Raw genomic sequence first — 27,178 nt, 5'->3', positions numbered from 1 at the left:
CCAAAATCTCTCATCAGCCGTTAAAATTTTTACCGAAAACCAGCTGAATTTATCGAATGGTGTCCACTCAGTTGTGCCTTACAGTTTTGAAAAAAATTTTGATCAAACAAAGCAGCAGTCTCTGAGCCATTCCTAAACAATGAAAAAATCGACGAGAGGGTGGACGACTCCTCACTCAAAGACTGCCCACAGGCGAATGACGTAACCGACAGGCGTGAAAAAAATCTTGCATGCCCACAATGGTTCAAGCATGTCTGATGTAATCACACGTGATTCAAATCCATATGGTTTTTGAAAAAAAATAATAAGGTTGGATACTTTTCTAATAGACCTCGTATACCACTCCGAGAGTCTTTGCATTCATGCTCGACTTTCTCCACTGATGGACTCTTTGCATGGCAGGTGTATTTTGTCATTTCCGAAGCAGTACCTGCGTATTTGAGTGGTGGTGAATTTTTTTTTTTTAAATAAATGGATAAATAAATAAAAGTCCAGCAGAAAACAAAAGCTAAACAGTAAATAACAAATATCAGTCCAACTTGTTTGTTTAGCACCGAGTTATGAAAGACATAATCTCAAAGTGTTCTACAGGGTGACCCCAAGAAACCCCCCCAGATCCCATAAAAAATGTAATAAATCCATCAAAGACTTAAACTTCATTCTGTGTATGATCATTTCCCCAAAGTTTCAGTTATCTTGGTCGCTTTGCATTAAAGTAATGTCCTTTCAAAATTATCTTCCAAATGGTATGATTTGTTGGCAAAATAGGCCGTCAGCCAAAATGTCTTTTCCCTGCCTGACCAAGACAAGAAATTTGCTTTTAATTTTAATTAAAATTTTAATTAAATTTTAATTAGTCATTCAGAAGCTTTCAAAAATGTACTGAATCTGTATCTGGATTTTTCTGAAATCTTTCATGCTATTTAATGCTATCGGCATCAATTTTATCAGCTAGCACTTAGCTTAGGTTCGTGTGTTATACATCATACGGATAAAGTGAGGAACCTTGGAGTAATTTTTGATCCTACGTTGTCCTTTGATCTCAACATTAGAGACATTACGAGGACTGCTTTCTTCCATTTGCGAAATATAGCGAAGATTCGTCCCATCCTGTCTATGGCTGATGCTGAGACTTTGATTCGTGCATTTGTCTTTTCTAGATTGGACTATTGTAATGCTCTATTTTCTGGCTTACCGCAGTCCAGGATTAGGGGTCTTCAACTGGTTCAAAACGCTGCTGCAAGAGTTTTGACACAAACCAGAAAGTTTGACCACATTACGCCCGTTTTGACGTCCCTGCGCTGGCTACCAGTTGCTGCAAGATCGGATTTTAAAGTACTGTTATTAGTTTTTAAAATTGTTCATGGACTTGCACCTCCCTATCTGGCTGACTTGGTAAGCCCCTATGTACCGGCTCGGGCCCTGCGTTCTCAGGGTGCAGGACTTCTGTGTGTTCCCAGGGTGAATAAAAGGTCTGCCGGTCACAGAGCCTTCTCCTACCGTGCTCCAGCTCTGTGGAACGATCTCCCGGCACACATTCGGCAGTCTGATACTGTGGAGACTTTTAAGTCACGTTTAAAGACTCATTTGTTTTCCCTGTTTTATCATTAGTGTTATGATGTGTTTTTATTCTTGTATTCTTTTATGGTCATCTTTTTATTGTGTTTTAAATTTTTAATTCAGTTTTTGTTGTTGTTTTATGTTGTGTGAAGCGCCTTGAGACGAGTTTGTCATGAATTGTCAAATTAATAAATTTGAATTTGAATTTCTTTGAAGTGGCGAATTTGGTGTATGTAAACATTTGACCCACTGAAAATATGAATAAAAATTGAAATCTGTGGTGTAGGTTTATATTAGTGTGTGTGTATATGTGTGTATATGTATATATATATATATATTTATATATATATATATATATGTGTGTGTGTGTGTGTATACAACCCCTGGCAAAAATTATGGAATCACCGGCCTCGGAGGATGTTCATTCAGTTGTTTAATTTTGTAGAAAAAAAGCAGATCACAGACATGACACAAAACTAAAGTCATTTCAAATGACAACTTTCTGGCTTTAACAAACACTGTAAGAAATCAGGAAAAAAAATTGTGGCAGTCAGTAACGGTTACTTTATTAGACCAAGCAGAGGGAAAAAAATATGGACTCAGTCAATTCTGAGGAATAAATTATGGAATCACGCTGTAAATTTTCATCCCCAAAACTAACACCTGCAGATCTGCTCCTTAGTCTGCATCTAAAAAGGAGTGATCACACTTTGGAGAGTTGTTGCACCAAGTGGACTGACATGAATCATGGCTCCAACACGAGAGATGTCAATTGAAACAAAGGAGAGGATTATCAAACTCTTAAAGGAGGGTAAATCATCACGCAATGTTGCAAAAGATGTTGGTTGTTCACAGTCAGCTGTGTCTAAACTCTGGACCAAATACAAACAACATGGGAAGGTTGTTAAAGGCAAACATACTGGTAGACCAAGGAAGACATCAAAGCGTCAAGACAGAAAACTTAAAGCAATATGTCTCAAAAATTGAAAATGCACAACAAAACAAATGAGGAACGAATGGGAGGAAACTGGAGTCAACGTCTGTGACCGAACTGTAAGAAACCGCCTAAAGGAAATGGAATTTACATACAGAAAAGCTAAACGAAAGCCATCATTAACACCTAAACAGAAAAAACTAAGTTACAATGGGCTAAGGAAAAGCAATCGTGGATTGTGGATGACTGGATGAAAGTCATTTTCAGTGATGAATCTCGAATCTGCATTGGGCAAGGTGATGATGCTGGAACTTTTGTTTGGTGCCGTTCCAATGAGATTTATAAAGATGACTGCCTGAAGAGAACATGTAAATTTCCACAGTCATTGATGATATGGGGCTGCATGTCAGGTAAAGGCACTGGGGAGATGGCTGTCATTACATCATCAATAAATGCACAAGTTTACGCTGATATTTTGGACACTTTTCTTATCCCATCAATTGAAAGGATGTTTGGGGATGATGAAATCATTTTTCAAGATGATAATGCATCTTGCCTTAGAGCAAAAACTGTGAAAACATTCCTTGCAAAAAGACACATAGGGTCAATGTCATGGCCTGCAAATAGTCCGGATCTTAATCCAATTGAAAATATTTGGAAGTTGAAGAAAATGGTCCATGACAAGGCTCCAACCTGCAAAGCTGATCTGGCAACAGCAATCAGAGAAAGTTGGAGCCAGATTGATGAAGAGTACTGTTTGTCACTCATTAAGTCCATGCCTCAGAGACTGCAAGCTGTTATAAAAGCCAGAGGTGGTGCAAGAAAATACTAGTGATGTGTTGGAGCATTCTTTTGTTTTTCATGATTCCATAATTTTTTTCTCAGAATTGAGTGATTCCATATTTTTTTCCCTCTGCTTGGTCTAAAAAAGTAACCGTTACTGACTGCCACAATTTTTTTTCCTGATTTCTTATAGTGTTTCTTAAAGCCAGAAAGTTGCCATTTGAAATGACTTCAGTTTTGTGTCATGTCTGTGATCTGCTTTTTTTCTACAAAATTAAACAACTGAATCCTCCGAGGCCGGTGATTCCATAATTTTTGCCAGGGATTGTATAACTTTCTAAGTGATTGAAAAGATTGAAGAGATATTATATTTAACTTTACTTATATGGATAGTTTGGGAACATAAAATGTGTGGCGTTGGAAAACTTGACATCACAATAGAGACATGTCTGCACTCCAATATGAAGTTCCAATACAAAGCTTGCAGGTATAAACATTGCCTGCTGATAAAAGAGAATGTGGAGCCTCACAGTGTGCAGACCTATCTCAATATGTTTTTTTAATTAATTTATTTATTTATCTTTCCTGGTCTTGCAGCTGAATATTTTTGCTTGAGTGTGTGGACACTTGACAGGGACCACTCTGATTGGTTGTTAGTACTTGGACCTCCCCAGAATAGATGTTTTGTGTTTCAGACCATGCAAATGGATTAAAATAGAGCATTGTAGATCATAACTTTGTGTGAAGAAACCCGGGTTTTGTATCCCCTGCAAACAAAAATTTGGGGAGGTCTGGGGGTATACAAGAGTTTTTTGTTGTTTGTTTTTGGCTATTTTTACTACAAACAAATAATTAATTTCAATTTACTAGAAACAAATAATTAATTTAAATTTCTATTTTTGGTTATTTTTACTAGAAACTCAGGATTCCCCATAATGTCAGTACCCTTATCCTTAAGGTACCTGGATATCCTGTACTGTAGTGATTTCATCGTAGTGTGATTCAGCCTCTGGTCAGACTTGGAGCGTACTGATGTGTAGAACTGTCCCAGTTCATGGTTGAGTGTGGCAGTGGGAAGCTTCTTGAACTCGTCGGGTGAAACACCGTGCAAATCTTTCCCGTTGTCCTTTGCTAAAAACTCCTTGAACAGTGTGGAACTTTTCTTGATACTTTTCGTGGTACTCTCACTGTCTTAGTTGGATAGCAGAGTGTTTATCCCATCAGTATCCACGGACCTTCTGCTCTCCGCCATGATGTTGCCTGAAATGGTGCAGCCTCAGTCAATAATGTGGCTATTGTTAACTTTGGATGATTTATTGTGAAAAGTATTGCAATTATTACATGCGAATCAGCCAATCAGAACAAAGCATTTGAGTCAGATGTATAATAATTACAAATACTACCAAAAATTACGTGATGCTTGCTCTGAATATATTCCCTGTGAGACATCTGGTATATGATGTCATTTATTTGTGGTGCTGTTGTTTGGTAAATTACTGTGCCAACACTGGAGCAGGGTTGCTCCACACATGTCTCATGTTCTTTAATTAGTTCCTTAAATGGATTTGCTGTAGCTCAATATAGTGAAATAATCTGCTGGAAAAGATAACAGCACAGAATGTGCTCCCTGTACATATCTTTCACCACACATTTTTGTTCCATGCATCTAATCCGGTGCTCATACTGACCTGTTTTCCCCCTCATGCCTTCAAGGTGACAATTCCCATTGAAGACGTGTGCCGCTGTCACCTGAGGGTGATGTTTCGACACAGATCCTCCCAGGATTGTGAGTGAATGTCTTATTTGTACAAGCAGCGCCCACATGTAATCCTGCTAGCATGATGAATGTGGTTTGAGTGACTGTGGGTTTGTTTTTATTTGATGCCTTCCTGTATCTCCCTCAGCTCGAGACAAATCAGAGAAGCCCTTCGGCATGGCCTTCGTCAGACTTATGAGAGGAGACGGAACAACACTAAGAGATGACAAGCACGACCTTATCGTCTATAAGGTAATGCAGCAGGATTTTTCCCTGGGATTAGGAGAGCTCCACAGGATTAATGGAGTCAGTCAGTCAGTGGGTCTGCTAAATTTGCATCAGTAACTTTGTTGTAAACTACTGAAATTTCGGGTTGTCAGATCCAGGTTAGGAATAGAGAACCTACTTTGTGCCATGTTGGCATCTTTTCCATATAATTTGGAGTTATTCTTTTATATATTAATTATTCTTATTTATTTGCATGTTATATGTAAAGTATTGTTGCTAATGACAGGGACCTGGGGGCCACTAAGGTCCACTGTTGCCTGTTTATATTTTGCTTTTCCTATAAATATAATCCTCTTCGATTTTACAAAAACCTGGTAAAATTTACATTGTTGCTGGTAAAGTATTTATTCTGTGGGAATTCCATGCCAAATATAGTGAGTTTGCTGCATTAGAGCTTGCAGATGACATGAAGGAGGAAGTGCATGTGTGCATGTGCAAAGGTTCAAAGATTGTGTTGCAATTGCTGGAGGAAGGGAATTTACTACTACTACTACTACTAATAATAATAATTTTATTTATAAAGCACTTTAAATGAAAAACAAAATCAACAATGTGCTGAACTAACTGCAGAACATCAAACAAAGATCCCCATATCCCAGACTCAGTGGTGGGCACAGTTCAGCTAATCCAATAACAGATAATTATGGAAGCTAATGTTTTTGCTAGTGAATTAGCGTTTCAGATAAGTTTTAAAACCATCATCGGACCAATTATCTTCTGATAAATTTAGTTCTAATAACTTTCCGTCTGATAACTTTTTTTTTTTGCTGGTAAAGTTAGCAAAGCTTAATGGTCAATAACGTTTGTAAACCCTAAAATCAAACATTTTAGTCTGTCTGTTGTGTGTTTGTGGCAGACTGTCTGCTTGTTGCTTGCTGATGATGTCATCATTAAGCGCAACACCTGATTGGCTGGTTGACACAGGGAGCATTGTGGGTAGTGTAGTTCAGGTTCCCTTTGGACGTTACACTGTTGACACAAACAAAACTGACTAATTTTAACATTATTTTATTTTATTTCTTTGTGGCTGATGGGATAAGTTAATCGCCAAGACTTGGTCGGGGAGAGGAGCTCTCACAGCGCAGCTGTGTATACAGAGGGACTTTTCGTCACCGTTTAGACACTTTATTTCTTCAGATGAATCCCACTGAAACTAACAGGTAAGAATTTATATGTCTTTTACTCTGCCAATCAATGCATTAATGGACGTATTTTGATTGTTTAAGCCGCAGGGTTCAAAGCGTGTGAAAAAAGCAGCAGCTTTTTAGTTTGTGTATATAATTCCGAGATAAACTGTGACTTCTAGTACTGTATTTTACTGCTTTTGAAAGATGATGACAGTGTTTGGGGTTTTATTTTTTATTCATTCATTTTTCGTGTGTTCTTATGTGTTTGTGATCCTTGAATTTACCCAGCAAAGTGAAAGCGGTTTTTCAGAAGCCCACAGTGTAATCTGATGTGGCCGTGTTCGAATAAAAGTTATCGGTTATCTGCAATAAAGATACATTTTTTAGCAGTTTATTGGTTTAGTGTCATAAAAGATAACTTTTCAGTTATCGGATTAATGATTATTGAAGCTAACGTTTTGGTTAGCTGTGCCCACCACTGCCCAGAGTAAAAGCAATTAAAACCTTAAAAACTATTTTGTACAAGTAAAATAATTAACAGAAGCAAAAAAAAAAAAAAAAAAAAAAAATCATAAAACTAATGATAGTTAATAGAAAATAAATACAGGTGAGCCCCATTAACTTGTGAATGTGTGAGTCACGATTCGGCGTTACTAAATTCGTGGTCGAGTTTTAGACTTGACCACGACTCCTTCATACAAGTCAAGTTTGATATGACCGTTTTTGGGAGGGATCGTCAGCGCGGATGATTCTGGACGATTCAAAGTTTTTAGATGTGACCTTCCAATTTAGATCCTTACTGCTGGTTCAGCTTGGGCCGAAATTTACACACGCGGCCGACACACATGAATTCATTAGAATTTATACATGTGCCCACCACGTGTGGTGTGGGTCACGTTCAGAATCTTCCGCTCTAACAAAGCCCTCATCACTGATGTGCAGCAGCTGTAGGAGTACAAAAAAGATCTCGAACCCACTCCAGATGAAGAAATCATTACCATCCAGGAAGGAAATTGTGCTTCAAATGGTCAAAACTGTTGTAATATAGCAACGTAAGCTGATTTAATGTTTTGTTTTGTTTTTTTTCTTTGGTCAACCTCATTAACAGTTTCAGATAACTCACGCGAGTTAACAGGGCTCACCTGTAGTTTTAAGACTAATCTTAAAAGAATCAATGGAAGTTGCTTTTCGAATCCCAACAGGCAGGCTATTCCACAAGGTAGGACACATGGCAGGAAGAGATACTAAAACCTGCTGACTTCTTTTTAACTCTTGTAACTCCACATCCAGCAACCGCAGGGTACAAGGAGGCACATAAGGCTTAACAAGTTCAGCAACAGTTAGGTAGAGAGCAAGATAGACACTCTTTCAACTTGGCAAAATACCCAGTATACTTTGGCTCCGTGATGCTGATGTATTGCTTGGTCTGTAATACAAGCAGGTTCACAAAGAAGCCCAGTGTTGCTGTAGGGCTCAGTGTAAAGAAGAACCTGTTATACCCCTGTCACGCTCATTCACATTTCCACACTGTCAACAAAAAACTAGGAGGATGCAGACAGACCCTGTACAACCTATTAGAAATGCAGTACAAACCATTAAGAGTGAGTTTTGTTCTCCATTGACTTGAAGGATGTCGTCAAACTTTGGACATGTTCAAAAGTATGTAGCACAAACATGAATGAATCAGGAGGCAGTAAGATTACATAAGAATGTTTTAATGTCTGCAATGACATATTAACAACTAAATTAACCATAGTAGAGACTTCAGTGACAGAGTATAAGTGTGGCACAGACAACCTCTCACAGCAGCACTCTGTGGACTAAGTAAAACGTGCTGATCGCTGTCCATGGTGCTGACATGTAGTTTAAAAAAAAAAATCACCCACCCCCTTTACATACTGAGGCTTGCCTCAAAGCCTGCACGCATGCACCAAGCACATTTGTGTGTTTAAATGCAGCCAAAAACAAAATAAAAGAAAAAATCAACTTTCTCCCTCATTTCTTCCTACAAATGGATATTCCTTTCAAAGCATGTGTGCACATGCACAGAGCATATTTGGGTGTATGTTATGAAGCACCACATGGGCAGGAGAGTTTTTTTTTCACATGTGGACACAAGAAAATATTAAAAGTGCAGCACATGGCACAGTTTTAACAAGGACAGGATGGACACTGTGGGAATGTGTCACATGCATATGTTATATGATTGTTGGTAGTAGGAACACTAAGAATGAATTGCACGTGGTATGAACATGTTAGACAACATGACAGTGACATAATAGTCCAGGAGTCAGTTATCAATTTTGACCCGACTAGTACCACTAAAGTGACCAAATGACACTTAGAATTCAGCCTCAGTGTACTATGGCCTACACAAAAATGTATGATAACCATCACAGGGTGGTAGCTGTAGCTAGCGAGGGGTCAGTGAAGCTTGGGACTCCGACGAGGGCGGTCGCATCTCCTCCACTCTCCCTTATCTCTCTGCTTTTAACCTTCAAGTCCCTACTTCACCAGACTGTGAATTCCTCAAAACTATATTGGATTCTGGATCTATTGGACTACTATTGGATTAACCATGGAATTGATCAGCTGGTCTCTGAACGCTATTGACACCATTTTTTCTACAAGAAGGTCAGGACCGGGAGATCCTACCTGCCCAGATGGAACGTATCCTGCGGGCTATGTCCTCGACTCCTGGAGTTCCTGGCATGTGGCATGCTTGGCGCCTTTCTCCGTTGAGGATGTCGAGGATTTATTCATTTTTGGTCTCATGGTAGCAGGGCTGGTACTTTCTGGCTTATGTGCTGCCCTGATCTACTGGAAAATTGGCAAGACGGCGGCATCAAGAACCACAGGCCCTCGCTTGTCCGTCATGATTAATGAGATTGGCAAGGCAGTGCATTCTCAGACTGCGTAGACTCTTGACCTCAGACGCAAATTGGATGACACCTTGGAGCTGATGTGTGCCTTGCAGTTAAAGCTGAAGGTTTCGGAGGCCGGTGAATATTCTTAATTCAATATTGGGAATATTCTTAATTCATAATTGGGATTTGGCTGTGCGAGTAGAACTGTTAATAGTGTTTTTCACTGCTCGGCTGCAACACTACAGGCTATCTAGCATCAAGGTCACTTGCCCAGTGTTTACCTCCAGAGGAATTTATCCAGGCTCTGGTGAGATTATTCGGCTCTATTCTTATCTCAACCCACAAGGACAATAAACTGACAGACTTACACATGGACTGAAGCATGCTCCAGTTTTCTCCTCTCACCTCTTCTTGCCCCTTCCTTCCTGTGGCTGGCCTCCGTTCTTTCCCAAGCTGGCAGGCAGCGTGACTTGATAGTTGCAGCGGCTACAACACACTCACATCGTCTCAATTGGAAAACGGACTGTTTCAAGTTTAGTGCACATAAACATTGTCAAATGTATATGTGTTTTCTTAATTCTGATTTGTGCCATTATTATGGTAAACAAGTAATAATTGTAGATCAATTGCTGTTTGTATGTGGAATATGAGTGTGGAAATCTGAAATTTCCCCATTGAGGAATGAATAAAGGCTTATCGAATCTAATCTAATCTACACAGAGGTCAAATTGTAAAAATGCTCCAATCATGTTGAAAGTTTGGACCATCTATGACAGAATGTTCTGGAGTTATGGGGTAAAAACAGCAAAAATGGTGACAAAGGTCAGTTATTGGTTGAAATAAAAGGATTAATAACTGGAATAGTTTTGACTGTGTTGAATGTATGGTCTCCAAAGTAAAGGTCACAAGGTCGATGTTCATTGAATTCAGTGACAGGTGACACATGTTACGCTGTAACATGATAAATAAGCATGACAAAAGGTGCAAACTATTCCTTATTAGAACCTATTAACCCAATTTGCATCATTTTATACGGAAATTGGAGCAACTTTAACGTTTTCCACTGTACAAACTGAAATTGACCTTTGTCACTGTTTTTGCTGTTTTTACCCCATAACTCCAAAACATTCCGTCACAGATGGTCCAAACTATACCTTTTTTGGAATCGTTATGCTCAGACAAATAATGTGATATTTTTTCAAAATGATTGGAGCATTTTTACACTTTGACCTCTGTGTAATTCTTCATTGACCCCTACCTGGCTACATCTACCACTCTGGGATGGTTATCATACATTTTTGTGTAGGTCATGGTACACTGAGGCTGGATTCTAAGTGTCGTTTGGTCACCTTCAGTGGTACCAAAAACCTGCTTGACCCATGGACTATAATCAGGATGAAGTATGGGCTTGTTACTGTGCTTTTTTATATTTTGACCATATCCCTGCTATGTTCATCAAACTTTTCAGGATGAAGTGCATTTTTCGTGATCTTTGTCCGAGTGTGACTGGGACCTTAAACTAAAACTGTTCAGCGTTTGTCGGGATTTGTGACAGGTTGTGTTGCTCGACACCACTGATATTATGAATATGAGACACTAAGCTGCTTGTCAGATTTTCCTGACAAGCATCCATCATTTTAAAAACAACCCCACTGCAAAAACTGTCACTCTCAAAATAAGACAAATAATCAAAAATCTAGCCAAATTGTCTTGTATTAAGCAAAAAAAAAAATCTGCCAAGGGGGTCAGAAAAATTTACTTGGTTACAATTCTTAAAACCAGAAAAATGTTGAGACACTGAATAATCAAAATGTGCCTTAAAACTAGACAGAATTCTTATTTTAACATTCACCTCGCTCTTAAAATAAGGAAAACAATCTTGTTCCTTTGCTTGGATGATTTGAACTCCATCGCCTTATCTTGTTACTGGTTAAATACTGCTTGATATTAGCTGGAAAAAATTAAGAAAAAGTGAGATACATTTTCCCAAAATAAGACATTTTTTTTCTTATGGAAATCCTTGAAAAGATTATTTTTCTATTTAGACAAAAATTAAGTTAAATTTTCTTTAAACAAGTCTTTTTACTTTCTTTAATATCTTTTTTTTCAAACAATTAGTGAGAGAGAGAGAGAAATGAAATGAAATTCCTATATTTTGTCCAGACAAAGTGAATTTTCAACACTTTGGTGATATAAGATTGCAAAGCCTTTATTTAAGTACTAAGATGCAAAATGTTAGCAGTGCTGAAGAAAATCTTTTTTATGACATCAATGGTGAAAAATTGAAAGGGACTACACATTTAAAATTTAATGCACAGAGCTCCACTTTTAATATAAGCAGCTTGTTTATTGGTTTTATCATATTATACACAAAAATAGGTCCTTGAATAGCTCACACTGGCTTGATGGCTTATGCATGAATGTCACCGCAATCAATAAATATAAAATTAGAGCTCCAGCGATCAATATACTCGTACTTCATGGTTCATTCTTTATGGTATGAATTTTTTAGGTTGATGTGAAGAAGGCAGATGATGCAAAGGTTTATCTCACCTTGCCTGGTACCTATGCTGAAGTAGAGGAAAAGGAGAGACACGCAGGGAAGCCGTTCCACCATTCCGGAGCAATTCCTGTGACTAAAGACAGTTTTCAGATGGCAACACTCACGTGTTCGACGAAACTCACTCAGAACGGTACAGTGGGGAACCATTCACTTTTTTGCATTTTAACACTGACAAATAAAAGATGTCTTAAAGAAATCCCCAGCACGTAGTGGTGCTTTTCCTTTTCCTTTCACACATAGCTTTGAAATTAAAGGAGCCGATTTGTATTACTGATATTTTCTGTGTTGCTGTTTATTGATGAAGATATAATGAAATCTCAACTTTTTAATTCACTTTGATGAAGTGATGATGATGAAAGTATTTTGGTGCTGTTCTGTCTCTCCTCATTTGCTGACATCTCTGCAGTGGATCTGCTCGGCCTGTTAAACTGGAGATCAAACCCCAATGGTCTGGACCAGATTCTGCAGCGACTGATGGAGGTTGAGGGAGGAGAGATTGTAAAAGTGAGTCCTCTACATCATATATGCTGCAGTAAATATGCAATATGCTGCTATATTTAATAAATGCCTTGTGTGCTTATTAAACTGACTTCACTTTTATGCACAGTTTCTGCAAGACACTCTGGATGCTCTCTTCAACATCATGATGGAGACTTCAGAAAAAGACACCTATGATACCCTGGTGTTCAATGCCTTGGTTAGTTTTTGGTCAGATTATACTAATTTAATGTCAGCAGGAAACAGCATTTGCATTGCAAAACAAGAGCAGAGAGAGATTTCTGACTTTCACCAAACCGGATCTGGATCACCTCCAAAATTTAATGGAGTCTTACATGCCTTAATATCTATCTGTGGTGCAAATTTGGTGAGAATATATGAAGTAGTTTTGAAGAAATCCCTCAAAGCCTATATAAAGTGAAATCATGATCCAGAATCCAGATCCGGATCCAGATCACATCCAAAATGTAATAGAGTCTTTCGTGGCCTAATATGTATCCGTGGTGAAAAGTTGGTGAGAATCCATGAAGTAGTTTTGACGAAATACTTCAAAGAATATGTAAAGTGAAACTTGATCCAGAATCTGGATTGGGATCCGCACCATTTCCAAAATTCAGTGGAGTCTTCCATGCCCTAATATCTGTCTGTGTTGAAATTTGGTGAGAATCCATGAAGTACTTTTGACGTAATCCTTTAAAGCATATATAAAGTGAAATTTTGATCCAGAATCCAGATTCACATCTGACTCACTTAATCTGTGAAGTAGTTTTGACATAATCCTTCAAAACCTATATAAAGTGAATCTTGCTCAAGAATCCGGATCTGAATCCAGATCATCTCCAGAATTTAATGGGAGTCTTCCATGGCCTAATATGTGTCCATGGTGAAAATGTGGTGAAAATCCATGAAGTCGTTTTGACGTAATCCTTCAAAGCCTATATAATGTAAATCTTGATCCAGAATTCAGATCTGGATCCGGATCACCTCCAAAATTCAGTGGAGTCTTCCATGCCCTAATATCTATCTGTGTTGAAATTTGGTGAGAATCCATGAAGTACTTTTGATGTAATTCTTTAAAGCGTATATAAAGTGAAATTTTCATCTAGAATCCAGATTCAGATCTGACTCACTTCCAAAATTTAATGGAGACTTGCATGGCCTAATATGCAACTGTGGTGAAAATTTGGTGAGAATCTGTGAAGTAGTTTTGAAAGTGAAGCTTGATCCAGATTCTGGATCTGGTTCCCCTCCAACATTCAGTAGAGTCTTCCATGCCCTAATATCTATCTGTGGTGCAAATTTAGTGAGAATCCATAAAGTAGTTTTGACGTAATCCTTTAAAGTGTATATAAAGTGAAAACTTGATCCAGAATAAGAACTCGGATTGGGATCACCTCCAAAATTTAATGGAGTCTTCCATGGCCTAATATGTATCCGTGGTGAAATTAGGTGAGAATCTGTGAAGTAGTTTTGATGTAATCCTATAAAACGTATATAAAGTGAAATCTTGATCCAGAATCCGCATTCGGATCCAGATCACCTCCAAAATTTAATGGAGTCTTTCATGGCCTAATACGACCCCTGGCAAAAATTATGGAATCACCGGCCTCGGAGGATGTTCAGTCAGTTGTTTAATTTTGTAGAAAAAAAGCAGATCACAGACATGACACAAAACTAAAGTCATTTCAAATGGCAACTTTCTGGCTTTAAGAAACACTATAAGAAATCAGGAAAAAAAATTGTGGCAGTCAGTAACGGTTACTTTTTTAGACCAAGCAAAGGGAAAAAAATATGGACTCACTCAATTCTGAGGAAAAAAATGATGGAATCAGGAAAAACAAAAGAACGCTCCAGCACATCACTAGTATTTTGTTGCACCACCTCTGGCTTTTATAACAGCTTGCAGTCTCTGAGGCATGGACTTAATGAGTGACAAACATTACTCTTCATCAATCTGGCTCCAACTTTCTCTGATTGCTGTTGCCAGATCAGCTTTGCAGGTTGGAGCCTTGTCATGGACCATTTTCTTCAACTTCCACCAAAGATTTTCAATTGGATTAAGATCCGGACTATTTGCAGGCCATGACATTGACCCTATGTGTCTTTTTGCAAGGAATGTTTTCACAGTTTTTGCTCTATGGCAAGATGCATTATCATCTTGAAAAATGATTTCATCATCCCCAAACATCCTTTCAATTGATGGGATAAGAAAAGTGTCCAAAATATCAACGTAAACTTGTGCATTTATTGATGATGTAATGACAGCCATCTCCCCAGTGCCTTTACCTGACATGCAGCCCCATATCATCAATGACTGTGGAAATTTACATGTTCTCTTCAGGCAGTCATCTTTATAAATCTCATTGGAGCGGCACCAAACAAAAGTTCCAGCATCATCACCTTGCCCAATGCAGATTTGAGATTCATCGCTGAATATGACTTTCATCCAGTCATCCACAGTCCACGATTGCTTTTCCTTAGCCCATTGTAACCTTGTTTTTTTCTGTTTAGGTGTTAATGATGGCTTTCATTTAGCTTTTCTGTATGTAAATCCCATTTTCTTTAGGCAGTTTCTTACAGTTCGGTCACAGACATTGACTCCAGTTTCCTCCCATTCATTCCTCATTTGTTTTGTTGTGCATTTTCGATTTTTGAGACATATTGCTTTAAGTTTTCTGTCCTGACGCTTTGATGTCTTCCTTGGTCTACCAGTATGTTTGCCTTTAACAACCTTCCCATGTTGTTTGTATTTGGTCCAGAGTTTAGACACAGCTGACTGTGAACAACCAACATCTTTTGCAACATTGCGTGATGATTTACCCTCTTTTAAGAGTTTGATAATCCTCTCCTTTGTATTCAATTGACATCTCTCATGTTGGAGCCATGATTCATGTCAGTCCACTTGGTGCAACAGCTCTCCAAGGTGTGATCACTCCTTTTTAGATGCAGACTAACAACCAGATCTGATTTGATGCAGGTGTTAGTTTTGGGGATGAAAATTTACAGCGTGATTCCATAATTTATTCTCAGAATTGAGTGAGTCCATATTTTTTCCCTCTGCTTGGTCAAAAAAAGTAACCGTTACTGACTGCCAGAATTTTTTTTCCTGATTTCTTATAGTGTTTCTTAAAGCCAGAAAGTTGCCATTTGAAATTACTTTAGTTTTGTGTCATGTCATGAATTTTTGAAAATTCGTTCAGTGTTAAAGATAGGGGTTTTTTTTTTCTGATTTTTCTCTGACTTTGACCCTTGACCTTGAAAATTGAATAATTTCTTGCCCATCAGGAATAGGAAAAATTGTGGGCTCCAGGCTGTTCACAAACAAGCAAACAGGGGTGAAAACATTACCTTCACCCAATAAAACGTTAGATTCCACACTGACAATTTTTGTCAATACAATTAAAAATGTTTTTGTAACTAAATTTAGTATTGACAGCTGACACAGCAGACCTGTTACCCCCTTCACACATAGCCAGAATGAGGCCGAATGGCATCAGAATGATGATTTGGCCCACATCCGAAAAGTGTTGAGTTGCAGTTCGAAAATGTTCTGACAGCCATCTGCGAGAGTCCACACAGTTGATCCCAATCTGCTGGCAGCCCCGAGTGTGTTGCACATGTTCAAAACCCTCCGGTCACTGTCGAGATGGACACCTATCCGACGGAGGTCCATGTGCAGTCTCAGCACCATCTGACCGCAATTTACATATTCTGATGGCGGAAAAACAGGATCCGAAAAGATTTGAGCACGTATGAGGGAACCTCGAGATGGATCGGGCACAGCAGAGCCTGCCGGTATGACCTGCACGTGCCACATATAATATCTACCTCCAGTGCCCCTGAATAGGGATGAACTTGGAACTACTTTTTAAATATGTGAACATCTTTTTATTTTTTCTTTTTGTTGGTAATGCTTAATTGGCAACCAAAGAGTAAAACTGCACTTGATGTGCTGTCCCTGAAGTTAAAATACATCATTAAATTATTAATTGAGGTATGCTCCAGGAAGAGTGAAGAGGAATGAATGAATAATTGTGAGGTGAAGTGTGTCCGTAAAAGAACTCTTTTTCACAGCCTTGGGAAAAGTGCCGGTTGCAACTTGGAATAGAATTTATTAAATTTGAGAACGCCTCCTGTAGTGCGCAATGAATGTTTTTAAGGATTTCACAAATTTTTTTTTTCCTACTTTTTGGGGAATTTGAATTTGTAAACTATAACCACAGCTCTGATGTTTTCTTCTCACTTCCTTTTTTTTATAACCAGGTGTTTATAATCACACTTATTGGTGACATCAAATTCCAGCACTTTAACCCAGTCCTGGAAACCTACATCAGCAAGCACTTCAGTGCCACACTGGCGTACATGTGAGTCTTCCTTTTCCACCTTTGATGTCTCACACCTTTTTATACTGTTTATTTCTTGCGCTTCTTATATTCGTCTTCTCCACCCACACACGAAATTGCCAGCAGACATTGACGTCTGACTCATTCACTTTGCCAGGAAACTTACCAAAGTGCTCAACTACTACGTGGGCCACGCTGAGGACCCTAACCTGACTCAGCGGCTCTATGCAGCACTTAAAGCTCTCAAGTACCTGTTCAGGTTTATCGTGCAGTCCCGGGTCCTCTATCTAAGGTATCAGTGGTGCTGCTACACATGTTCCTCTTTGCACTCTGACGTTATCAGCATGAATTGATGTGGTTCTCAGATTCTATGGGAACAGTGAAGATGGAGACGCATTCTTCAACTCCATTCGCATGCTTTTCCTCTCGTTCAACCATCTCATGGATAGACCTCTTGATGAGGGTGTGAAGATAAAGGTAAGCTTGAGATGGTTCCATAGAAGCTTCTGGTGATTGACCACAAAGGAGCCATACGTTTGTAATAAACCTTGACATCAAAACATGTTTGTTTTGGTTTGCAGGATTAGGAGTGTGTACACTTTCTATATCAGTTGTGCACATTTTCCTTCATCTTTTTGAACTGAATTGAATTTATTTTGTTCAACGAAACACAAAGGAAAAAAAATATATAAAAATAATAATCCACAAGAGAAATATGTCTACCAAAAAACAATGCTCAAAAAGGAGTAGGAAGAGGTAAACACTCCTGTACCCCCTTTTCATTTTTCATATATTAAAATAATTGGCAACTCTGTTACATCACCATGTAAATTCAAGGTATTTACAGTCCAAAACCCTCCCTAGCGACAAAAACCCCAACAAATAAATAAATAATTTGGTCAAATACAGTACCCTCCATTTTAACACATTTTACATTTTACACATTTTAATTTGTTTATGCCATTTCAAATACAACATGTAAATCAGGCTTCTAAAATTACCTTCCTTAAACTCAAACTCAAAGCAAATCTCTACAACTTCCTATAAATTAATTAGAAATATAAAAGTCAAGATGATGAGTTGCATAAGCAGTGGGCCACTTTGGTGTAAGACCTGTAAACCAGTTTTCTTCAGACAAGTCATCAATGGATACATGAACATTTCAAGTCACATTACAAGTCACTGAATATGTCTTGAAGTTTATTTACATCAATTATGAAGAAATACAAACAGTACGACACTCAATGGTAAATCTGTGTGGAGTAGACGGTTCTCAAAAACTGAGTGACTGTGCAAAAAGGAGAAAAGTAAGGAAAGCCATCAAGATACCCAGACAACCCAGAAGAAGTTATAGGCTTCTGTGGCTGTGATTGGAGAAATTGTGCATAGTGCATGTTTTGCATTTTTTATCCCCAGTTAAGCAACTTTCATTTGATTTACTTTTTGTATTAGAAATGGCATAAACAAATTAAATGTGTGAAATACCAAGGGGCCCAATACTTTTGGAGGCACAGTATGTAAACAATCAAAAATTTTAATGTCTACATAAACCCATCTCTCATTGTGAACCCTGAAGTGCTCTGTATTAGTGCTTCTGCTTTGAATGAAGGTAACTTGCGTGGGATTTTCAGCTGATTTTATGGTCCAATATCACACCCAGAAATTTATTTTCATACACTTTCTCAATATTAAACTTTTCTAATTTGATTTGCACCTCTGCATCAATACCACATTTTCCAAATAACATAAATTATGTTTTACTTGAATTTAAAAATGATTTATTTTTATTAAAATCACCTTTTTAATTCATTCATTTTTGTTGTAATATCTCTCATAAGCAGCTGTGAATTCTCCCCAGAGCAAAAAAATGTTTGTGACATCAGCAAGCTGAATAAATTTTTAAGTTTTGGACACTCAACATATGTTGCTTATGTACAGAGGGATCCGTTGTGGACCCAAAACTGATCCCCGAGGTACACCACAGGTGATATTCATACGTTTTTTTTTTTTTTTTTTTTTTTTTTTTTACAAATTGCTACCTGTTAAGTAGCCTTTCAGCCAGTTCAGTACAGTTCCCCCACTGCCATACTTTTCAGTTTTTTGGAGTAATATATTGTGGTTAATGATGTCAAAACTTTCATGTTGTTTTGAGACAAATGTTATTTAGAAATCACATTCAAATCAACATGTGTTGACCAGTGTGCTGTAGACTACAGAAATAAGTATCTAGATTATAATAGCCGAGTGGCCTCTGTGTGTGCATGCACAGTCACTCACTCACTCTGTGTATGCCTTTGACCACGCAGAAACTGGGGAGAGCTAACATTTGCTATTTGGTATGTTTATGTGTTTTGGCTCAAGGATGAACGCTGTGAAAACGGAAAGTTGATACGACAAATTGTTTTGGAGAAATTAGCAATTTTAGCTAACTAGAAAACAGTAGACGTTCTACAATGCATCATGGGAGTTCAGGGTTTTGAATGTTGTTATTGTGGTTCATGTTAGTTTTATAGTGTTGTTTGTGTTATGATTTATTCTGTTTTTGTACTTCGACTGGTTTAGTCAGTTTAGCTAAGTTTCATTTTGCTGGTACCATGAGTGAGTTAAGTTTCATGCCAGTACCATGACTGAAATGTGTATTGCCGTTGATGTCTTCTGCCACCATCTCTGTTTGTTCACATCTAAAAATAGAAGCACCTGCTTGCAGCAGAATGCGGAAAAGACAAAAACTATCTGTGTGTGCATGTGTGGAACTTTGATCACAGAGAAACTGTGGAGATTGCCATTTGATATGCTTATGTCAAGCATGAATACCGCCAAAACATAACGTTGATAGGTCTAATATTTTTGGAGAAGCTATGGATATTAGCTAACAACACTGAAAAATGGACTTTGCTAACTACAACCCCTGGCAAAAATTATGGAATCACCGGCCTCGGGGGATGTTCATTCAGTTGTTTAATTTTGTAGAAAAAAAGCAGATCACAGACATGACACAAAACTAAAGTCATTTCAAATGGCAACTTTCTGGCTTTAAGAAACACTATAAGAAATCAAGAAAAAAGATTGTGGCAGTCAGTAACGGTTACTTTTTTAGACCAAGCAGAGGAAAAAAATATGGAATCACTCAATTCTGAGGAAACAATTATGGAATCACCCTGTAAATTTTCATCCCCCAAATTAACACCTGCATCAAATCAGATCTGCTCATTGACATTGACCCTATGCCATGACATTGACCCTATGTGTCTTTTTGCAAGGAATGTTTTTGCAGTTTTTGCTCTATGGCAAGATGCATTATCATCTTGAAAAATGATTTCATCATCCCCAAACATCCTTTCAATTGTCCAAAATATCAACATAAACTTGTGCATTTATTGATGATGTAATGACAGCCATCTCCCCAGTGCCTTTACCTGACATGCAGCCCCATATCATCAATGACTGTGGAAAGTTACATGTTCTCTTCAGGCAGTCATCTTTATAAATCTCATTGGAAAGGCACCAAACAAAAGTTCCAGCATCATCACCTTGCCCAATGCAGATTCGAGATTCATCACTGAATATGACTTTCATCCAGTCATCCACAGTCCACAATTGCTTTTCCTTAGCCCATTGTAACCTTGTTTTTTTCTGTTTAGGTGTTAATGATGCCTTTCGTTTAGCTTTTCTGTATGTAAATCCCATGTCCTTAAGGCGGTTTCTTACAGTTCGGTCACAGACGTTGACTCCAGTTTCCTCCCATTCGTTCCTCATTTGTTTTGTTGTACATTTTTCGATTTTTGAGACACATTGCTTTAAGTTTTCTGTCTTGACGCTTTGATGTCTTCCTTGGTCTACCAGTATGTTTGCCTTTAACAACCTTCCCATGTTGTTTGTATTTGGTCCAGAGTTTAGACACAGCTGACTGTGAACAACCAACATCTTTTGCAACATTGTGTGATGATTTACTCTCTTTTAAGAGTTTGATAATCCTCTCCTTTGTTTCAATTGACATCTCTCGTGTTGGAGCCATGATTCATGTCAGTCCACTTGGTGCAACAGCTCTCCAAGGTGTGTTCACTCCTTTTTTGATGCAGACTAACGAGCAGATCTGATATGATGCAGGTGTTAGTTTTGGGGATGAAAATTTACAGGGTGATTCCATAATTTTTTCCTCAGAATTGAGTGATTCCATATTTTTTTCCTCTGCTTGGTCTAAAAAAGTAACCGTTACTGACTGCGACAATCTTTTTTTCTTGATTTCTTATAGTGTTTCTTAAAGCCAGAAAGTTGCCATTTGAAATGACTTTAGTTTTGTGTCATGTCTGTGATCTGCTTTTTTTCTACAAAATTAAACAACTGAATGAACATCCTCCAAGGCCGGTGATTCCATAATTTTTACCAGGGGTTGTACATTCTGGACTCAAACGCCATTCCAGCAGGGGGGCAGTAAATCATCTTTATATTAAAAGTGTCAGTGCGTGCATGATTTTATTTAGCAAGTTCAATGTAAGGACACATAATCTAATTGTAAATACGTTAAAAATACATGGATGACACAAGAAAGTGAAAACACTTATTTACATTGTGGTCCATTGTAAAAATCAAATGACAAAATAGAAGTAGTAATTGTAATCATAATAATAATAGTGTGTATATGATAACAAGAACCTAAACAATTTATAAATACTTTAAGACAGAAAATTAACATTAAAATATTACATAATTAACAGGAAATAAAAGGGTTGAGTTCTTCTAAACATTGTTGAGGTCTAACGTTCTAAAAACATTCTGGACTCACACGCCATCCCAACTCGTTATCAGGGCTGAGAAATGAAAATTGTGAAATCTGAGGAAAATTTGCAGTGGGTCGAGCCGGGGTCTAGGGCCCGCGGGGCCCCAGAAACCAAACTAATTTTGTATCTAATGATACATTTTCAGCATCTCCTGGAAGAAAAAAAAAAAATCTCAAAATAAGTGCATATTTAAATGATCCTAGACTCCTAGGCTCCTAGACAAACTTTCATTTGAACTGTCAATGATCATGTTGAAATAACAAAATATGATGTGGAAGTAGGACCTGGAATGATTTTCCTTTTAATTGTAAACCAAATTATGCATTAACTCAGAACAATTAAACTACATGAAATTCATGAAGACTGAAAAGACTTAAAGTATTTCAAAAACCACAGCTAAAGCTTGTAGAATATTTTGAAAATCAGGGTAAAATATCAATAACATGTTTTATTGTAAAAATGTCACATATTGTTGTGTAAATTCCTGTAACTCTACAGTGTCTTTTTTCCCATGAAAAAAGTCTACATTAATAAAAACTCATTTATATCTTTGTGTAAATTTCTGTAAATCCATTCAAAGCCACAGTGTCTTTTTTCCAATAAAAGAAAATCTAGATTAATAATAAAAAAGTGACATAATCTTGTGTAAAATCCTGTTTGAACAGTACAGTTTTTATTTTCCAGGGAGAGAAAAATTCTTACCGTGTTTCTTGATGGCACAGTTCGCTTTTCCCGTTTACCTTTCAGGTGTGTTTATGAAGCCAGCAACAATTCCACAGATTCTTGTCCTTATCAAATGGTCTTTCTCGCCATCTTCGCTCTGTCTGATTTTGCTCCGTGACACAGACAAGTTGCAAAATTCTTCTTTTAAAAACTTGAGAGCTCTAAAAGTTTGTGATGTCCACATGCTACATTTTGCTTCAGGGTCTTGCAGGAGTCACACAGTGTCACCGCAGCATTCAACCAGTCCCGCTTTAGGAAAACTGTCGTAACAGCTACGCTTTGAGTGGCATTTTTCCTCCATGAAGTTCCGCGGCTCCGAGGACACAGATTTGTATCTGTAACACACAGATCAGTGTCCGCGGACTTATAAAACACGCACGTCGTAAAAAAAAAAAAAGGGAAACACTTTGCGATAGGCATTTTAAAAACTCAGTGATGATCACAATTACAGTATAACACTAACAACACCCCCCCCACCCCATGATGAAATCCGCGGAAGTCCTCGGATCTGCGGAGTTTTCACAGCTATGGTTATACAAGCTTTCCTAAATTTATTACCACCCTTAAAAAATGTCAGCCACCTATTTTATAATCACTACCCAATCTAGAGCCCGTGGATCCCCACGGGCAACACGCTAGTAAAACTTAAATTTCTAAAAATAACCAGCAAGTAAGAGAAAACAGCCATACAAAGGATTATGAACATAAAAAGTTAGAAAGGCAATAAAACAAATAAATCTCAAACTGAGTTTTGTTTAAAATCCAAAGACGAGAAGTGAGTTTTCACCACTGATTTCAGTGTCCAATGAAAGGATGAAAGCAGTAGCAAATATCAAAGGCAGCGTTACCACTGTGCATAAATGTAGACTTTGTACTATTCAAAAAGCATTTTTAAGAATTTCTTCTCCAGATATCCGGCTGGGTGTCATTGGTTGGTACATGGGTTGTGTCATTTGCTGGAGCTTAGAAGCAAGCAGAACAACAGGCGAAGGTGAAATCATTCATTACTGGTGAAGATATGTAAATACTTCACAGGGGTAGGAATGAGTGTGAATGAGTGATCCATAAAGAAAATAAATGCAGCTGGTCAGACTATATAAATATCTTGTCATAATTTTCAGTTTTGGATTTTGTAAATGTTGTCATGCAAATCACAGTCAAATGATTGTCAAGGCATGTTGTAATGATGTGACCAAGCTGTTGGTCTTGAACTGCAGTTAAGTATTGCAACCCCGCTGGCAGTCTGAGCAAGGTTAGAGCAAACATGTCAGTTCAGTCAATTTGTAAATATATGCATTTTTTAAATCCACAGAACGTGCTGAACGAAAATCCTCATGCCCTCAGTCAGATGAGCCCTGATTCTTTGCTTTGTTTTTCTTTTCTTCAGGGGGGAATACTGAAATACCTCCCCAGCATCACTAACGACATCCAGAGTGTCTTTGATCCCGTGGAGCTCAGGTAATTCTCCCAAGGATTTGCACAGCAGGAAATGGTAATTGCCTGCCTCAGTGCAAATTATCATATTTGCTTGTCAGTAAAGGAGGCATCGCTCTCCATTCTTGCTGCTGTAAAATCCACCTGTCGTGCACGCTGCTCATTAGTCAGTCTTGACTATAACTACTGGCTCTAAAATGTGAACAGCATTTAAAATAATCAGAGCTTCTCCTGGGATCTTTTCTTTCTCTTCCAGTGTTCTTTTAGCCAAGTTCATTGAGAGCATTCCTGATTCTCAGTTTGTGCGACAGAAGCTGGGCTGCATGTGTAAAATTGTGGAGAGTGACCTTTTCAGGCAACCAGGTAGGACTCGTCCAAATTCAGACACATGACGACATTGATGAGTAATGCGATGTCTGTCTACATTGTTTTTCTCGGTTGCTATAGATTGTCGAGATGTGCTTTTGCCTCTTGTCACTGACCAGCTGAGTGGGCAGCTGGATGACTACTCATGCCGACCTGACTACGAGGCCTGTGTCCAGCTGCTCAGCACTGTTTTAGACAAACTCGACCGCAATGACGTGGTGAGAAGCCGACATTCACACAGTCAGTCACACATGTCCAACATTCCGTGCACTTTGCTTGCACGACTGACTCTCAGCTGATTGTTGCCTGAGGCTGTTTTAATTTATGCAGGGTCCCACCAGGGGGCACGTTCAGCTGTTAATGGAAAGGCTTCTCCGGCGGATTAATCGCACTGTCATCAACATGGACAGATCGTCTCCATTCATCGTAAGTGACCTACTTCTTTAGACCAGAAAATGACACCCTCACCGGAAATTTTATCTTAGTCCTTAAAGTGCAGCTGTCGTGACTTTTGATGCTTTGCATAACAAAATTGTAGATAATGGACTAATTTCCAAATAACGCACTAAACACATTATAAATCAACTACATTTATATAGTGCTTTTCCATCTATATCAGGAGCTTAAAGTGCTTTGCATTAATGCCTCACATTCACCCATTCACACTCACACACCAATGTCAGGTTGCTGCTATGCAAGGCGCTCACATCACCAGGAGCAACTTGGGGATTTGGGGACCAACCTTGCCCAAGTTCCCTTAGTGAGTTTCTGGGCAAATGGGGGTTTTGAACATAGGATCCTCTGGTCTGAAGCCCACTGCTTAACCACTAGGCCATCACCTCCCCAAATAAATGGATGATTTGGCAGTTTTATGAAATTTAAATTTTCCCTCATGAAATTCTACCTACAGTGCTTATGAGAGAGGAAGGAGGCAGATGTCACAGCAGAAACATACCACACAGTGTTAAATTAGCTTCCTGCTTGAGAGCAAAGACATGGGGTATGAACCTGAGAACAAATGGTGTCCGTCAGCGTGGAATTATGCATCATGGCTATGTGCTTAAATGAGAGAGACAGCAGGTAGATTGTTAACATTGATAACTTTCCAAAGGACCCAAAATAACACTGAATGTGGGAAGAATGTTTGCAGACACTCAATTCATTTCATTCATATCAGGTGCTTCACAAGGGTGAGGGCTTATCTTACCAACCCCCCTGAGCAAGCACATACTGTAAGCAACAGTGGTAAGGAAAAACTCTCTCAGGTGTTTTTTGGTGAAAAAAACCTCAAGCACACCAGACTCATAGGGGTGACCAACTGCTTTGGCCATACTAACAACAATTATTTGGCCTCCTTCGGTCATTTGTTGACCATGGGTACTGTGCCCTAAGAGTTTGTAGAGTGTCCTCTCCAGTGCGCAAGGCAGGGCAGGGTAGTGTGGAGGACCAGCTGTTGCCAAAATGGCATGCCCCCCCGTCCACGACACTGATTGATCCAACCGCGCGGCAAGGCTGATACAGTTTGAGACCAGGTTCGTTGCAGGAGTTGCCAGACCGTGATTGCATACAACCACAAACTGCCTATGAGACTCCAGTTCTAGATTTTTCCTCAAGGTTTGCTCCTGAAGCTTAGTTTTTGTTTAAGAAGCCCTCTTATTCTGCATTCTTTACCTGTATTATTTGCACCTGTTTGAACTCGTTACATGTATAAAATACACCTGTCCACACACTCAATCAGTCACACTCCAGCCTATCCACCACGACCAAGACCAAAGAGCTGTCTCAGGACAGCAGGGACAAAATTGTAGACCTGCAGAAGGCCGGGATGGGCTACAGGACAACAGGCAAGCAGCTTGGTGAGAAGACAACAACTGTTGGTATAATTATTAAAAAAAAATGAAAGAAACACAAGATGACTGTCAATCTTCCTCAGTCTGGGTCTCCATGCAGGATCTCTCCTCTTGGTGTGAGCATGATTTTCAGAAAGCTCAGAACTACACAGGAGGACCTGGTCAATGACCTGAAGAGAGCTGGACCACAGTCGCAAAGACTCCATTAGTAACACACTATGCCGTCATGGTTTAAAATCTTGCAGGGCACTCAACACTCAACAACACATCCAGAGGATGCATGGGAGAAGGTCATGTGGTCAGATGAGACCAAAATAGAGCTTTTTGGTATCACCTCCACTCACCGTGTTTGGAGGATAAGAACAACCCCAAGAACACTGTCCCAACCATGAAGCATGTGGGTGGAAACATAATTTTTTGGTGGTGCTTTTCTGCAAAAGGGACAGGAGGACTGCACTGTATTGAAGGGAGGATGGATGAGGTCATGTATTGTGAGATTTTGGGAAACAACCGCCTTCCTTTGAAGATGGGTTGTGGCTGGGTCTTCCAGCATGACGATGATCCGAAACACACAGCCAGTGCAACCGAGGAGTGGCTCCGTAAGAAACATTTCAAGGTCCTGGAGTGGCCGATCCACTCCCTAGACCTGAGCTCAATAGAAAATCTTTGGAGGGAGCTGAAACTTGAAACCCGAAAGATCTGGAGAAGATCTGTGTGGAGGTGTGGACCAAAATCCCTGCTGAAGTGTTTACAAACTTGGTCAGGAACTACAGGAAACGCCTGACCTCTGTAATTGCAAAGAAAGGTTTCTGTACAAAATATTAAACACTGTTTTTCTGTTGTATCAAATACTTATTTCATGCAATAAAATTCAAATTAATTATTTAAGTTTAATACAATGTATTTTTCTGATTTTTTTTTTTCTTTTTTAGATTTTGTCTCTCACAGTTGAAATGTACCTACAGTGTGTGTGTGTATATATGTATGTGTATGTATATATATATGTATGTATATATGTATGTATGTATATATGTATGTATGTATATATGTATATGTATGTATGTATATATGTATATGTATGTATGTATATATGTATATGTATGTATGTATATATGTATATGTGTATGTATATATGTATGTATATGTGTATATATATGTATGTATATGTGTATATATATGTATGTATGTATGTATGTATATATATGTATGTATGTATGTATGTATATATGTATGTATGTATATATGTATATATGTATGTATGTATATACGAGGTCTGTCAATAAAGCAACGGTCCTTTTTATTTTTTTC

General features: G+C 38.5%; 2 protein-coding genes across 2 annotated transcripts in view; both read left to right on the top strand.

Annotated features, from left to right (window-relative positions):
* Positions 1 to 24,531, top strand: part of LOC117510210 (dedicator of cytokinesis protein 5-like) — a 117,351-nt gene extending 92,820 nt beyond the window's left edge. Inside the window, exons 16-27 of the mRNA XM_034169829.1 lie at positions 4,991 to 5,063; positions 5,182 to 5,285; positions 11,828 to 12,008; positions 12,285 to 12,382; positions 12,486 to 12,575; positions 16,640 to 16,740; positions 16,877 to 17,011; positions 17,085 to 17,196; positions 23,608 to 23,678; positions 23,911 to 24,017; positions 24,102 to 24,238; positions 24,351 to 24,531. Of these exons, the coding sequence (XP_034025720.1) occupies positions 4,991 to 5,063; positions 5,182 to 5,285; positions 11,828 to 12,008; positions 12,285 to 12,382; positions 12,486 to 12,575; positions 16,640 to 16,740; positions 16,877 to 17,011; positions 17,085 to 17,196; positions 23,608 to 23,678; positions 23,911 to 24,017; positions 24,102 to 24,238; positions 24,351 to 24,467 (1,326 nt within the window). The 3' untranslated portion in view covers positions 24,468 to 24,531. The remainder of the gene's footprint in view (positions 1 to 4,990; positions 5,064 to 5,181; positions 5,286 to 11,827; positions 12,009 to 12,284; positions 12,383 to 12,485; positions 12,576 to 16,639; positions 16,741 to 16,876; positions 17,012 to 17,084; positions 17,197 to 23,607; positions 23,679 to 23,910; positions 24,018 to 24,101; positions 24,239 to 24,350) is intronic.
* A 1,619-nt stretch (positions 24,532 to 26,150) lies between these two features.
* LOC117509927 (dedicator of cytokinesis protein 5-like) overlaps positions 26,151 to 27,178 on the top strand; it is a 63,053-nt gene continuing 62,025 nt past the window's right edge. The window contains 1 exon segment of the mRNA XM_034169542.1: positions 26,151 to 26,168. Coding sequence (XP_034025433.1) covers positions 26,151 to 26,168 — 18 coding nt within the window.

The sequence above is a fragment of the Thalassophryne amazonica genome, chromosome 5, assembly GCF_902500255.1.
Source record: "Thalassophryne amazonica chromosome 5, fThaAma1.1, whole genome shotgun sequence".
NCBI lineage: Eukaryota > Metazoa > Chordata > Actinopteri > Batrachoidiformes > Batrachoididae > Thalassophryne > Thalassophryne amazonica.
The sequence above is the reverse complement of the archived record's forward strand: the minus strand, read 5'-3'. Positions and strand labels throughout refer to the sequence as shown.